At 34.0% G+C, this 17,051-nt stretch overlaps 1 protein-coding gene across 1 annotated transcript in view; it reads left to right on the forward strand.

The window, feature by feature from the left end:
* The window catches only part of STAG1 (stromal antigen 1), a 296,042-nt gene that overhangs the window by 84,392 nt on the left and 194,599 nt on the right, over nt 1-17,051 (forward strand). The window contains exon 5 of the mRNA XM_045287455.1: nt 511-607. Within this exon, the coding sequence (XP_045143390.1) occupies nt 511-607 (97 nt within the window). The remainder of the gene's footprint in view (nt 1-510; nt 608-17,051) is intronic.

Here is a 17,051-nt window from a genome sequence, read left to right on the forward strand (position 1 = left end):
TGCATTCATTGCTTTTTTTTTAATCTGTGCTTAGTACTCCATTAAACATTTGATTTCTGAATATTGAGGTATCATTACATTACAGTCCTGAAAAATATTCCATTTCTTATATATGATGTACATCCCTTTTTACTGTTAGTAGAATAGATTGTCTGATACCTTATTTAGAAAATTTATAACTAATCATAAATTTAGTGTATTTTTAATTATATGCATGGTATTTGAAAATAAATATTTATAATCAATGACCTAGTTGCTTATTCACATAACCTGGGATTGATAAAGGTAGTTGTATATTGTACTCTACAGTGTGCACAAATCCATAATTTTTATTGGCCTTTCAAAGTAAGGGAATCTCTACTTTGATTGGCTTTCAAAAAGAAATAATTTCAGGTAAGTAGTTTTGTTGTTCAAGTACTCAGACACAAAGAAGTCACAAGCTTTTTCAAAAAATTATTTATTGTGATATAATTTTTTTTAAGTTTACACTTTTATATTTTTTCCCCACAGTCCGTGGTGGATGACTGGATTGAATCATATAAACAAGACAGAGACATTGCACTTCTGGATTTAATCAACTTTTTTATCCAGTGTTCCGGATGTCGAGGTACAGAATCTTGTAATAAATTATGTACATTAAGCCTGTCAATCCAGCCCTGTGGCTTTTATTTAACTTGCCATTACTAATATGTAATTCATCCTAGAATTACATGCTAATATTTTTTGTAATAGAGAATATGAATGTTAAGTAAGGGTATTTTATTTTCTTACTGCTTCAGTTTTTTCCTTTATGAAATTAACATTTCTCTAACTTTTAAATTATGAATGAAATCTGAACTCCATGCTAATTAATTTTAGAGTGGTTATTGAAGGTATAAGCTTTTAAAATGAGTCTTTACTCATATTTTAGGATCATCACTAGATGCTGGTGTTCATTTTTTCCTGTATTTTTGTTTTTCACCTCATAAATGAAATACTTGGCAACCAAATTTTTTTGGTTAATGTTACATGAGTATCAGACTCATGTACTTGAATTTTATGGTCATTTCAAAATTCACATTATAATATATGAAAGTGAAAATTTATTTTTTATGTCACTAGATAATATCTAGTATACATTTAAGAATATATTATTTTTAACAGGTTAAATTGCACTGCATTGTTGTGAAATCCATTGCTAAATTTCCATAGTTTTCTTTCCAATACAAAATAAATGATAATTTAGATGTCTGAGCAAAATTATTTATTAATATTTGCATATTCACAATGTTGAAGAATGTACAAAATTATCAAGATATTTTCTTGCCCCCCCAAAAAAGATATTTTCTTGCCTCCAAGAATTGGTTAGAACATGTGTAATTTTTTAATTCAGGCTTCATTGTAACGAAGAATTTTAACAGTTGAGTAACGTCTTTAGTGCCATGATAAAAGTGATAAAATTAATTAGTATCCCATAAATGTTTTACGGGAAGACCCAGTTCTCCTCAACACTCTCAACCACTGCTTTATTCATTTTTATGTCTTATGAATGATTTAAAAATAACATGTCAGTAGTCTTATAGTTTTACTTCTGTTATGAGTGATGTTTTGGAACTATTCCTGCTTATTCTCTGATTACTCTGTTAATAGCCCTTGCTAATTTTTTATTGGCAGTTTTTTAATCATTTAATTGAGGCCTCTTACAATTCTTATTTTGATCCATACATACATCTATTGTGTCACGCACATTTGTATATAGGTTGCCATCATCAATTTTAAAACATTTTCTTTCTATTTCAGCCCTTAATATCAGCTCATTTCTTCGCCTCTCTCTCTCATGAGCCCTTGATAATTTCTAATTGTTGTTTTTTTATCATGTCTTATACCACCCGATGTCTCCCTTCACCCACTCCCTTCTCCTGTTATCCATCCCCCTGGGAAGTTATTATATGTAGGTCATTATGATCGGTACCCACTTTTTCTCCTCACCTTCCACTTTCCCTCCAGGTATTGCTACTTTCATTATTGGTCCTGAGGGGTTTATTTGTCCTGGATTCCCTGTGTTTCCAGCTCTTATCTGTACCAGCCTACATGCTCCGGTTTAGCCGGATTTGTAAGGTGGAATTGGGATCATGATAGTGGGAGCGGGCAGGAAACATTAAAGAACTGGAGGAAAGTTGTATTTTTCATCAGTGCTATACTGCTCCTTGACTGACTTGTCTCTTCCTTGTTGACCCTTTTGTAAGGGATGTCTAATTGTCTACTTTAGGTGAAAGTTCGATATTGAAAAAGGAAATCAAAAAAAGGATGGATATGCTTGAATTGGGGTGCTGGGAAGAATATTGAAAGTATCACGGTATACCTAATCTGTCTTGGAAAAAGTACATCAAGAATGCTCCTTAGAGCAAGGATGTCGCATACTTTAGACATGTCAGAGAAGAAAGCAGTCCCTGAAATTGACACCTTGCTTCATAAAGTAGAGAGGCAGCAGAAAAGGGAAAACCCTTAACAAAATTCATTGACATGCTGACTGCAATGGGCTCTAACATCAGAACAATTGTGAGGACGGCACAAGACTGGAAGATATTGTGTTCAGTTGTACATAGAGTCTTTGTGAATCTGAACCAGATTGATGGCACCAAAAAAAGCAAACAACCTTCATTTAACTTTTTTTCTGATGTTACTTGAATATTGTTAGTTTGATCACTGTCCTGATGGCAGGGGATTTGTTTTTGAGTTTGGCTGTTTAAGGTAAACATTGTTTAATGGTTCAGTTAAATACGTGTTTGGTTTTAAAAGTTTTCAAGGGATAATTTTGTAGTAAGTGTTAAAAATTACTTCAGGGCAACTGTTTGGGGGCTCCAGAAAGCCTGGATTTCTTGAAGATTTGGAATTCTTGTCCTTTTGATCATGATCAAAATACTTAGTAATGGTACTCAGGCACCATCTGCTTTTGGTCTCATGGCAAAGGAGGCTGTTAATGAGTTGTCCTTCAATCCTAATGGCTCCTTCAGATTCTTAGCATTGATAAGTGAGGACCTCCAGTGATGCAACTATTTATTGTAACTTTTCAGTTAGTATATCTGAAGCTTTGTTTTTCACCAGTTCACTGGACTTTAAAAAAAAAAAAAAATATATATATATATATATATATATAATTTTTAAAATTATTTGTTCCTTAAATGGTTAAACCTCAACCAATTTTTGCATAGTTTTTTAGGTAGTCCATATTACATTCAGTATTCCTTGCCACCACTGTAATTGAAAGCCATCAAAATTTTTTTCTGGTCTTTCTCATTCATACATATGAAGTGATTGAAAATTCCATAGATTAAACTTACAGGTGATATATTTACTTTTTAACACTTTAAAGAAGTCTTTTGCAACAGATTTGCTTAATCATATAGGTAGGTCATCATTTGATTTCTTGACTTACTTCCACGGGCATTGATACAAGTTAAATGGTCAGTCTGACTTGCTTATAATGTTACTTAATCGTACAGTTGTGAGGATTTTTTTTAATGTTGAAGTGTAATCCATACTAAATGAAGATTGTGTGTCGTCTTTGATATTAATCAGTATGTCAAATACTCTTCTATTTCAGCGAAGTTGAAATCATTTGCAGATTTCAAGTCATTGACGTCTTCTTCCAGTGCCAATGTAGTCCAGCTTGTCAAATTATTTGTTCAGCATGTAGATTGAGTAAGCATGGTCAAAGAACATAATACTGCACAGGGAATCCAGGACAGAAAAACCCCTCCGGACCAATAATCAGAATAGCAATACCAGGAGGGTAAGGGAAAGGTGGGGGGAGAAAGGGGAACTCGATCACAAGGATCTACATATAACCCTGTCCCTGGGGGACAGACAATAGAAAAGTGGGTGAAGGGAGACATCAGTCAGTGTAAGACATGAAAAAATAACAATTTATAAGTTATCAAGGGTTCTTGGATAAAGGGGGTTGAAAAAATGAGGTGAAATGAAGAACTCAAAGAATGAAAAGGATGTCGGCAACAAATGTATAAATGTGCTTGACAGAATGGATGTATGGATTGTGATGAGTTGTACACAGGCATCAAAGGGGGAAAAAATCATATTGAGAATGAGGGGCAGTGTGGAGTGGGTACCCAAAGCCCATCTGTAGACAACTGGACATCCCCTTACAGAAGGGTCACGGGGAGGAGATGAGCCATTCAGGGTACAGAGTAGCAAGGATGAAACATACACCTTTCCTCTAGTTCTTAAATGCTTCCTCCCCCCACTATCAAGATCCCAATTCTACCTTACAAATCCGGCTAGATCAGAGAATGTACAGTGGTAAAGATAGGAACTGTAAACACACAGAATGCAGGACTGATGAACCCTTCAGGACCAGTGGTGACAGTGGAGGGAAGGTGGAGTAGAAAGGGGAAACTGATTACAAGGATCTACATATTACCCCCTCTCTGGGTGTTAGACAGACAATAGAAAAATGGGTGAAGGGAGACTTCGGACAGTCTAAGACATGAGAAAATAAGAATAATTTATAAATTATCAAGGGTTCATGGGGGAGGGGCAGCAAGGGAGTTGAAAAATGAGGAGCTGATACCAAGGGCTCAAGTAGAAAGCAAATGTCTTGAGAATGATGAGGGCATCAAATGTACAAATGTGCTTGACACAATGGATGGATGGATGGATTATGATAGGAGTTGTATGAGCCCCAAATAAAATGATTTTAAAGAAATACACAATCCTGATGCACACCTTTTCTGATTTTATTTATTTATTCATTCATTCATTTATTTAATCTGAATAGCCAAGAAAAAAATTGCCATTCATTAAGTTTCAACAAAGCGTTGTACTTTTGAAAAGCAACTTTTGGTGCAGTTTCTTCAAAAATCACATTCTATGATGAAAACATTAAAAGTCACAATTTTTTTTAAAATACAGAGTTACAGTCACCTATTTATTCAATATCAAAAGACAAAAAATCTACAAAAACAACAATATCTGTCCACCCCCTATTTTACAACATTGGGGTTTTTTGTACAACTTGATTCTAAAGGGCAACATGAGAAGCGGTATGTCTGCTTGCAACCATGCACGCGTGCACGGATGCTCTCACAAGCACATGATAGGAGCACAAGCACAGATGTTCACCTGTATGCTTGTGTTTGGTGCTCATGTAGGTATGAGGACATCAAATACAGAGGACATGTGTAATGGCCATGAAATGCTATTACTCTGAAGAGGCTAACCCCACTAGGAAACTGTGCGCACAAGAGGTAAACACAGACAGACAAGTCTGGAACCCAGTTTGTGCAAAGTTTATCAACCTCTTAAAACTAGCCTCCAGAGTCTGCGCTCCTGCAGTACCTCCTTTTAGATTTTTTTCATTTTATTTTGATAAAGCTAATTTAAAAATGTAATGCACAAGTTTACTGATGAGGCTGGCAGAGAGCACAATTCTTTTTCTGGTTTTAAATTGTGCAGTCACTCTAATGTTTTTTAAATGACTATTTCTTGGTCTGTGAATAGATTCTTTATGTGTCTAATTAACTGTTCCGGAATTCTCACTCTTCGCAGTGTTAGTAATAATTTGTTGTTATTCATACGGTTGAATATCTTTGCATTGTCAGAAAATAATAGGTAAACATCCTTCTGGAATTTTCTGCTTTCAGCAACATTTATCTGGCATTAGCACTGATATTCCTCCTTCCAGGTCCTCTTTTGAATCTAACTTGAATTTTTGGCAGCTTCCAGCTATAACCATTTTAAATTTTTCTCCAAAATATTATTTGCTTATGGTATTAATGATACATTTGATAGTTTTAGAATTCTATTGGATAACCTTTCTGTGAAATGGGTACAAATTGGATCTCTTCATGTTAGATGTCAGTTGGCGGTCTTCCTAATTTCTTAGCATAGACAAATGAGTACATTCAATGTTGTATCCACTTGTTGAAACATCTCAGTTGGTTTTCATCAATTTCTGGAGCCTTGCTTTTTCCTAATACACTCCAAGCAGTTTGACTTCTCCCGTCAGTACCATTGGTTCTTGATCATATGCTCTTCTTAAAATGGTTGAATGTCAACCAATTCTTTTTTGATACATTGACTGTGTATTCCCTTCATCTTCTTTTGAGATTGCCTACATCATTCATTATTTTGTCCATAGAATCTTTCAATATTGCAACTCAGTGCTTGAATTTTTCCTTCAGTTCTTTCAGCTTGAAAAATACTGAGCATGCTTCTGCTTCCCTGTTGGTTTTTTAATTCCAGGTCCTTGGACATATCATTATAATACTTTGTCTTCCCTGATTGCTGTTGAAAATTTTTTTTGATAATCTCTTTTACTGCAGCATTTATTTTATTGTTTAGCGAATCTGTGAAAGACATCCATAAATGAATGACCTTTTGGTTTTTGATGTATGATATCTCTCATGACATTTCACAACCTGCTTGTTCTTTAGTTATTATTGTTCAGTGTGTCGATTCTGTTCCTGAAATGGTCTGTAAATTGAGGTAGTCTCTTTACATTAATGAGTAAACACTTTAAGGATTGCATTCATTTCTTGAAACATCTCCATTGATAGTTTGCCAATTTCTAGAGGAGTGTTGGTCGGTCACTCATGACTTTGATGTAACTTGAACTTCTTCCTTCAGTACTATTGGTTCTTGATTACGTTGAGTATACTTGAGTATAAGCTGTTCCAAATATCAGCCGAGGCACTTAATTTTACGACAAAAACGACATTAAAAAATCTGCTGAAAACATCAGCTTATACATGAGTATATATGGTGTATATATATATCCTACCTCCTGAAATGTTTGAATACTAAGCAGTTCTTTTTGGTACAGAGATTCTGTGTATTGCTTTTATCTCCTTTTGCTGCTTCCTGTTTTGGTTTGGGCTCATATAGTCCTCCAACATTGCAACTCAAGTTTGAGTGTGTTTTTCAGTTTTTCCAGTTAGAGAACTGCCAGAAAGTTTCTTTTGGGAACATTTCATTTTAATTGTTCTCCATTTAATTCTTCTCCAGCCACCCTTTAAAATCTTCTGTTTGGTTCTTTTCTTCATTATTTCTTTTTTCACATTAAAGCAAGTTTCAGCGTCCCCTCTGACATGGTTTTCTCTTTTATTATGACATTTTGACTTCTTCATGTATGATGTCCTTGATGTCATCTCACAACTTAACAGGTCTTAAACGTCATTAGTTCTCAGTTTATCACATCTATTCTTTTTCCTTTTTAAAGCTTATTGGTTGTGGTTTGGGTAAAAATTTACATAACAGTTGGCTTTACATTCAGCAATTCATACACATTCTGCTTTGTGACATTGCCTGCATCCCTTTTCTACTTCCCCTCTGTTTTCCTCCTTTTCTTTTTTTCTTCCTGAGTTCTTGAGCTCTCAAGCCTAACAGATAAATTCCCTCAAGGGTTATTCCAAAGAATTTTTCATAACTGCCTCATGTCTGCCTTCCTATATTCATGGATATCATGTCAGATCTGATCTTGAGATAGTCTCTATATCCAGTGAGATACACTTGTTGTACTTCGGCTTTCACTGACTTATTTTCATATTTTTCACCTTATCTGTGTTTTCAATTGGCACTTGGTCTTGTTTTGTCAGGTGATTATTGAGTTTCTCCATGGTCTCTTCATAGATGTAGTTGATTTGATTCCTTTATATTTAACCCCATAACGTCTTCATTTATAGTTGTAATTTATATTGTTAGAAACCGATATTTGCAATGATTAAGCTGTTGGCTTTTCAGTGTTATATCATACAATCTGCATTATTTGTATTTTCAGCTGTTGGTCCTTCTCTGTTTCCAATTTTCAAATAACCACAAGTGCATTTTTCCATGTTTGATTAGTTTTAGAATATAGAAGTTGGTAAAATCTTTAATTTTTCATCTTTGGGATTATTGATTGGTATATAAATTTTAATAATAATATTAATTGGTCTTATTTGGATGTACATGGATATTATCTTATCATTAATAGTGTTATATTTCAAGCCAGTTCCTGAAATTTTTTATTTTGGATGAGGAATGCTATGTCATTCCTCTTCTATTTGTCATTCTCTGCATTGTAGACCATATGATTGTCTGATTCCAAATGTCCAAAATCTGTACATTTCACCTCACTAAACCTAGTGAGGTTTATATGTTTTCCATTTTATTTTAAATAACTTCCAACTTTTCCTAATTTATTCCTTATTTCCTTCTATTCTTACTTAGTACATTCCACATTCTGATTTTGATGGATATTTGTAGCTGTTCTCATTTTAAGTCAGGCCATGTCCACAAATGAAGATCCAGATAATCTTACTCCATCCATATTTTTAAGGATGGAGTAGTTCTCCAGGTTATATTTTGAGGGTCTTGCAACATGAGGAGCCCTGGTTACGAGTTGTGCAGCAGTTTGAAACCATCAGCCACTCTGTGGCAAAAAGATGGAGATTTCTACGCCTATAAAGAGTCTTGGAAACAACCCGCAAGGGGGTGGGGGGCAAAAAAAAAAAGAAAAGAAACAACCCACAGGAGCAGTTAGTTCTACTCTGTCCTAAAGGGTTGCTATTTTAATCTCGACTCCGTAGCAGTGTTTTCATTTTCTCCAGCATGAAGGGCTGGCTCATCTTCAGTGATAGTATCAACAATGTTCATATTATCCATAGGATTTTTACTGGCCAATTTCTTCAGAAGTAGATCTATTTCTTATCTAGTAGATCTATTGTCTAGTCTGTCTGAGTTTGTGTGCTCCACTGAAAAACATGCACCTGTGAGAATCTTGCTGTTCCTTTAAATACTAATGGCATAGCTTCGAGCATTCCATCAATACTCAAGCCACAACAGTATAACAAGTTGACAAGTTTGGCAGTCTCCTTCCTCCAAATCAGCCATTGAAAACCCTTTGGAGCACACTCCTTCTGATACACATGAGGTCACCTCGAGTCTACACTTATTCAGCAACTGGTTTGAAACTGATAAAAAGAAATTATTGCAGCAAATGACTATATTGTTACAACTTAAAGGAAGTATGGTGGTTTTCCAAATTTGTGGAATGAACAATGAATAATGCTACTATTCACTCTCTGTTGTGTTAAAATTGTTGCTCTTGTGGAAAAAATCTTCTAAAATATGTTCCAAGAAAGGAATCCTAAGAGATGCATATCAAAATTTCTAGATAATGTCAAAACTGCTTTCTCAAGTTTTGACTTGAGGTGTAAATTTTTATACTCTGATCAACTAATATTCAAAAATTCTGATGGCTTCAATTTGGTTGTGTATAGTATTGCCAATCTTTTTTATTTTACATAATTTGGTAGATGTCATTGTTGTTTTAATTATTTCTCTGAATATTTTTTATGGATTTTTAAAAATACAACTTGCTTAATTTCTACTAATTTCTCTACTAGTCTTTCAATTCTTTATTGATTTGTAGGAGTTAGTGTTTTAAGTGAATTTATTATTGAGTACATGTATTGGGAAATTCTTTTTACATCTTGTATCTTTCCCCTTTTTATTTATCATTAGATAAACTATCCCTTGAAGGCAGTGAGTTTTGTCTATTTTGTTCTCCATTTATTCTCCTCACCTATGAATTTTCACTGAATGTGGGAATGAAGTAAACTTTTTAGTACAATTGATTCTGCTACTTTTTATTTATGAGATTTCATGCCTTGTTTAAGAAATTCTCTACATCCTAATTGTAAAGATGTTTTATGTTAAAAGTTTTATAGTTTTATGAAATTCAGGCCTTTGCATCAACATTTTTCAAAGTGTTGTAATATTAGAGCCCAATTTTTCTTCCTCTATTTGCCAGTTTATTCCAGCACCATTAAATTATTCTTGTTTCACTGCTGCATGATGAAATCAATAATATATATTAAGCATCCATTTATGGAACAGTCTTTTCCTGGGTCCTATTCTAGTACATTATTTTAGTTCTTGGCTAGAAATATTATAGCCTTTTGTATTTTCTTTTAGTTTTTTTTTTTCTTTTCGTATTTTCATATTTATTTTAGAATTAGTTTGTCTAGCTCCATCAAAAATTATTTGAATTTTAAATGGAATTCTATTGAATCTGTAGATAAGGGTTTCTTTTATGCCTCAACAATGTTAACATTTGAGTTGGATAAGTATCGTTTTAAAATCTCCATATGGGAAAATTTTTTATTGACTTTGGGTATTAATATATATTTTGACTTGATTGAATTTGAGACTTGAGAAAATGGCCAGTATAGTTTCAATCCTTTTTGTTTATTGTCAAGTAACTATATTTATAGATATGTAATTTGTTTTTATAAAATCCATGTGTATCATACATTAACAAGTTTATTTCATTCTCCTTATCTCTGCCAGTACTTTGTTAATTTTAATTGGATGTGCACTAACCTTAGTTTTTCAAGGCCTACCATTTCAATTCTTATGCTTTCATTGTTCTAGTAGATATCTTTTAAAAATATATATAGTTGTATATTTTATTTTAATTCACTGTGAAAAATTTTTGTCTTTTAACTGTACCATTTAGCTTTTGGGGGTTCATTATAGTTACTGAATATTTAGGTTTATAATGAATCAATGCTTGTTCTTTTTACTGCCTATTAATTCCTTTTCTATTCTTCCTTCTATCCAAAATAGTTCCTTTAACAACCCCTTATTTCTTGTGATAGTTTTTATTCTTTCCATTTAATATTTTCCTTAGAAATTATCAAAAGCATTCCTACCCTCTTAAAAGCTAGAAATAATTACCACCTTTACCAAATCAAACAAACAAACAAACAAACAAAAAAATCCTTTAACTACTGCCATTGAAGACCTGATATCAAGGGGTCAAGTAAAACAAATGTTTTTAGATCGATGATAGTAACATATGTACAATTGTGCTTGACACAATGGATGTATTTATGGATTGTGGTAAGAGTTGTACGAGCCCCCAATAAAATCATTAAAAAACAAAACAAAACAAAATAAAAGTACTGCCATTTAGTCAATTCCAACTTTTAGTGACCATATTAGATAGGGTAGAACTGCCCCTGTAATTTTCCAAGACTAACTCTCTATCAGAGTGGAACTGGCCTATTTCCCTAGGTGTGGCTTATGCTTTCAAACTTTTGACCTTTGCTGATCACAGCCCAATGCATGACCATTATGCTACCAGAGTTCCTTCACCTGGACACAACATTTTAATTTACTTCGTGGCTATCCTGTAATTTAAATCTACTTAGTTTTCCACAAAACAAGGCAACAATTAATGTTCTTTTACTTTTTGCCATGTATAGGCTTCTGTATTTTTTTTCTTCCTCTCACATGTGTGGGATCACATCTATCCAAATTAATGCATTTAAAAATTTTTTCTGTGTTATTAATGAAAGACTCTTTTTCTTTGAAACTTTCGTTATTTTGCCTTTAATTCTTAAAATATTTTTTTATGTATAGATAACTTAATATTGGCAGTTGTTTTCTGTAGCACATTGAAGATATCTCACTGCCTTATGGCTTATTTAGTTATTGTGAATTTGAAGCCATTTTTTCCCAGTTCTTTGTTAATACTTATTCTTCTCAAATTTCAAAGATTTTATTCCGCAAATTCGCTGTTATGTTTAATGTATTGAACATCCTTTTAATTGGTGCCTTTTCTCAGTTCTAAAAATACCCAAGGGATATCGCTTCATCCCTTTCTTTTATCTTTTCCCTCAGGAACTTTGTTTAAATTTTGTATATAAACTTATATGTACTTTTCCATTGTTTTGAGTTCTGAGTGTATTTTTTCTTCTATCTTTCTATTTAATTTTTTTCTTGGTTATATACAAATTTCTTAAACTTTCTTATTTCAGTTGCTGATTAATGACTTGTAGAAATTCTAGGTACTTGGTTTGTTTCAAAGAAATCTTTCCTATCAGTTGCCCCCCTTTTTTAAATACGATAAGTAGATTAATTTTGAGATCTGAATCTATTATAATATTTTAACTTTTTGAGCTTGTTTTAATGATCGTAATTTTGTTTATTCGCTTTGCATTTGCCTTTTTTCTTGCCCGTTCAGTTACTTTTCATTTGTGTGTGTGTTTGTAACAAAGAACTTTATATAAAAGAGTAATTGTATTAAGAAAACATCCCAGCTGAGTCCATATCAAGCCCTTACGTTTGATATTAGCCCATATGTCCAATACCAGTCTGTAAATTCTTCTTCAGACTCATGCAACACATGCAATGACACAGAGTGCAGGAACATCACAGGCTAGTGGGTGGAAAGTCTTGTGGATCCAGTGGTGGTGGAAGCATCATAGCGCTGGCATGGGTCTCCACGTGGCTCCTTCAGCTCCAAGGCTATGGCTGCCAGCACCATAGCTTTATGTGTCTTGTCACCAGGAATGTCTTGCTGGGAGAGTTTCAGTTACTTTTCATTTTAAGCTTCTCGTATTCTCCCAATTTGCTTGAAGCCTATCATAACAGTATAGTAAAGAGACTGTAGCATTTGCTTTCAAGGTACTCAGAACCCTTACCAGTTCAAGAATTAGTTGCAACTAAATTTTGACTTTGGGATTTCTTATCAGTTTATATAAATTTAAGTTACACAATAAGAACTTTTCTTACAGTTTCCAGAATATAGAGATGGTAGAGTATATTAACATCTTATTTAGTATTAGCCTAGGGATGTAATTAATCCTTTGAACTCCAGTTTAAAAGAGTTGTTTCTTTTCTTTTTTTTTAAAAAAATTATTTTTTATATTTTATGTTTTTCAAAACCATTTTACTGGGAGTTAATACAGATAAACATATCATTCCATGTTCAGTCACATCAAGCAGTATTGCATAATTGCTACTACAGTGCGTTTCTTTTAGACCCTTTATTTCAGACCTCGGCAAGTGTCAGCAGAGAAAAGTGATTTCAGTATTTGGGTTAGGCAGGATTCTGTACAGAAACAAAACCAGGGGGGAGAGAGAGAGAGAGAGATTGATTGATTCATACTGCACCAAGGCCTATAACACACAGAATACAGAAGGATCATTCAGTTCAATTCACTTCCGTGGAACAGTTAGTATTATTGGAAGTTCTTCAACTTACAAGCGCTGCCCAGTCCAAGGTCAAGGAAGCAGACAGCTGAGTCCTTCCATGAGCAATGTAGGCAGAGTTCACCCAAAGGGCTGCAAACAGCATGGGGGGTCATTAATAGTCAGCAGCTCAATTGCCTATTGAAGCAGTCCTAGGTGGGATATCGAATGCAAGCAATGCAAGACAGCAGAATCCACCAGCCTCAAGCCCAAGTGATGTACACACCAGCAGGGTGGCGAAGGAACCTCAAGTTTTTAGCTATAGGATCCATAGGTTGACGTCCCATTGGTCATGTATCTCATAAGTTGAGGCAGAGAATTAGCTAAAGCAACCACACGCTGCTCCAGTCATCAAAGGTTGATTAGAGAAACATATCCAGGGAAACTCAGGTGTGTAAGAGAGAACTTTATATCAAAAAGCAGTTGTACATTAAGAAAACATCCTGGCCCAGGCTAGATCAAGTCCATAAGTCCAGTATTACTCCATATGTTGATACGAGTCCATAAATTCCTCATTAGACTCACACAGCCATACAATGACACCTAATGCAGGAAGATCACAGACCATTGGGTGGAAAGTCTTGTGGATCAAGTGGTGGGAGCATCTCAGCGCTGGTGTGGGTCTCCTTCAGCTCCAGGACTCTGGCTGCATCAGTGTAGCTCCATGTGGCTTGTCAGCAGGGAGACCAAGCAGAGAGTCTCGCGCCTCCAGGGAGGAATATAGGACTTCCCAGAATTCTCAGAAGAAGGCCATGCCCACACAGAGACCTCATTGTCTATGGCCTGATTGACAGACTAGACTCTACCCCTTCACAAGTTGATAGGAGATTAGTAACTGCCACAGTATTTCATCTGTTTTAGGTTTTTCCTTACACTTAGCATTTATCTTGTTTTATTCTGGTAATTCTTTATTACCTTAATAGTGTTTTCTATGCTTTCAAAGGTTTTTTATATTATTTTTATCTTTTCAGGGAAAAGGGTTCATGAGTAATATTGCCTTATTATAGTTAGAATTTATCTGTATCAATTTAAAATTATCTTTAAAAATTATTGGAGTGTATGTGTGAGAGAATGAGAATATGCAACTCTTAACTGAAACCCTCTGAAAATTTGGGGTGTTTCATGTGTAGATAAGTCATTTTTGAACTTCTATGCCTTTGGGATAATTTATATATTTGTTTTTACTATTGTTATAATTTCTACTTTCATAGATTATATTTGAAAAACATAAGTAATCCTCTTAAGACTTTCCAAGAACATACAAACATATAGGTACTACTTTAGGTATAAAAAGTCAAAATTCATTTCCTTCAAGTTGATTCCAACTCATCCTAACCTTATTGGACTTAGGACTGCCAGTTTCCAGGGCTGTAAATCGTTCTTTCTTTCTTTTTTTTTTTTTTTGGACTATAAATCTGTACAGAAGTAGACTGCAAAAATGCTTTACCTGCATAGCCCCTGGTTGGTTTGAATTACCAGCCTTTTGATTAGCAGGCACTTTCCACTATCTAGTATTTTAGCTATATTCCAATAAAAATGACATAATATTGATGGGTTTTAATTTAGATAAAACTGTTGGATGTACAGAGAATAGGAGGAACATTATTAAAATAAAAAAAGAGACTATAGAGTATTTTCCCCCTTGGATTCCAAGGAAGCTTCAAAAAAATTGTGGACAGATTTTTTTATCTTTGAAGTTTATGCTTCCATGAACATTATGAACCTCTTTCATATATAAAACTTATTGCAACAAAATTATTTGAAAATACAAAAAAAAAAAAAAAGAAAGAAAGAAAGAAAATACTTTAGGGGCCCATGCAAACATTAAGGTGATTTTTAAAAAATGCACGAGATAGTGCATATTTCAGACAGTAGTGATAATCTTTTCAGTAAATGGAATAATTGGGTATCCATATATCAAATAAAAAGAACCTAAACACTGGCACACACCTGACATAAAAAGTAATTCAAAAATACATCATAGACCTAACTGTAAAATGTAAAACTAATAGATTTAAGAAAATGTCCACATGACCTTGGATTTAGCTTCATCAGAAGAATGGTCCAGGAAAGGAAGAAACATGCAGCTTAAAAAGAAAAGTAATCATTTAAACTTCACATAAATTAAAGATAAACAATTAAATATAAAACTTTAATATGTTCTGATCTTTGGAAAGTGGTTATGATAATGAAAAGACAATTAGAGTAGGGGAAATCTGCAAAACATTGATAAAGGATGTACATCCTTATCTATAAAGAACTCATGAAATAAGGAAATAAATCAATTAAAATGGGAAAGATACAGCTTAACTATAGTTGATGTCACTGAATTGTGTATGTGGGAAATGCTGAATCGTCAAATTGTCATTTATTTTTTCACAATTTAAAGACTGAAAAAAATTAGACAAAATGTATGAAGAGACATTTCAGCAAAAATATCTACCAATAGCAAGTAAGTACATGAAAAGATGCACATAATTTGTCTGCAAACTAAGACACTAATGATAAACCATTTCACATTGTTTAGAATGGCTAAATTCCCAAAGACACATAATACCGATTGTGGTTGAGGATGTGAAACAGCACGAAATTATTGTTGGTGGGAATTCAAAATGGTACAGCCACTTGGAATACAGTTTGCCAGTGTTCTTTTAGGTATTTACCCTAAAAAAATGTTAAACTTTATCTACACAAAACATGCCATGTGTATGTTCATAGCATTCATAATATCCCCAAACTGGCAGTAACAAAAGTATTCTTTAGTGGGTGAATGGATAAGTAGTGGTACATCTCTGTATAGTGCAATACAATTCAGTAATAAGAAATTAAGGTATTAAAATCACACAAACAGATGAGCTCTCATGTCCTTGATTCTAAGATGACAAAGAAAAGGCATAACAATAGTCTTGTTGAAAAAAGGCTGCAGCCATGCCTGAACTGCGCCAGCTGCATGCCCAAAGACAGGCCAGTAAGAAGTTGGTAATAAGAAACATAGTGGAAGCCACAGCCATCACATACATTTGTCAAGCAACTGTCCTTGACACATAAATGCTTCCCAAGCTGTAGGTGAAGCTACATTATTGTGTGAGTTGTGCCATTCACAGCACTGAAATCCAAAAGGACCGAACCTCCCCACCCCAATTTAGACCTGTAGATGCTGCCCTACGACCTCCTCCAAAGCCTATGTAAAGATTAGCACCTGGAGAAAAACAAACCTGAAAGGAAATAAAATGGATATTGCTGAGTGAAAGAAACCAATCTTAAAAGATACCATAATATGTCGTTCTAGTTTGTATAATATTCAGGGAAAGAGCAAAACTACTAAGATGATAAACAGATGAGTGTCATTTCCAACCATCCCTTCAAAGTTTTGAGAAAGGTAGATAAATTGGGAAGCTGAAGCACAGGGTATTTTTTAGGCCAGTGAAATTACTCTATTATATTTTAATGCTGAATACAGAACATTATGTATTTGTCAAAACCCTTAGAACTCTACAGTATAGAGTGGTCCTTACTGTATGCAAATTTTTAAAAATCACCTAGGAGATTAAATGACCTCAGAATGGAATGTAGACCAACAAAAGAAACTGACTATTAAAAGTATATTAAATAATCTCAATGATGTGGGAGGGGAGATACTGACTCTTAAGTACAAGTAAGTAGAGGCTGTTAGACAAAAAGACTAAGGACTAAAAAGGAACTACATAAAATACACTTTAAGTAGTAAAAGTATTTCTCATCCAGTATGGGCTACCAATTCTAAAATTAATATGAATGTAATTTGGAATTAACAAATAAGTAACTAATGACATTTGAGGAATCCTGTTTTCTTGCTCTTATAATGAAAGTTTATACAGAAAAACAAGAGGAGGTGCTAGAATGCTCTTTCTGGTAATGGAGTTGAAGATGTTGGTATAATTTATATTTAACTTATTATAGGTGAAGATGGTTATTAGAAGGTATGGAACCCCTTTGCAGCAGATGATTTGGCCTTTTCGGGCTAGTTCTCCCCCCCCCCCCCTTTTTTTTTA

The sequence above is a fragment of the Echinops telfairi genome, unplaced genomic scaffold (genome assembly GCF_000313985.2).
Source record: "Echinops telfairi isolate 266 unplaced genomic scaffold, ASM31398v2 ScPeMD7_16;HRSCAF=60, whole genome shotgun sequence".
Taxonomy (NCBI): Eukaryota; Metazoa; Chordata; class Mammalia; order Afrosoricida; family Tenrecidae; genus Echinops; species Echinops telfairi.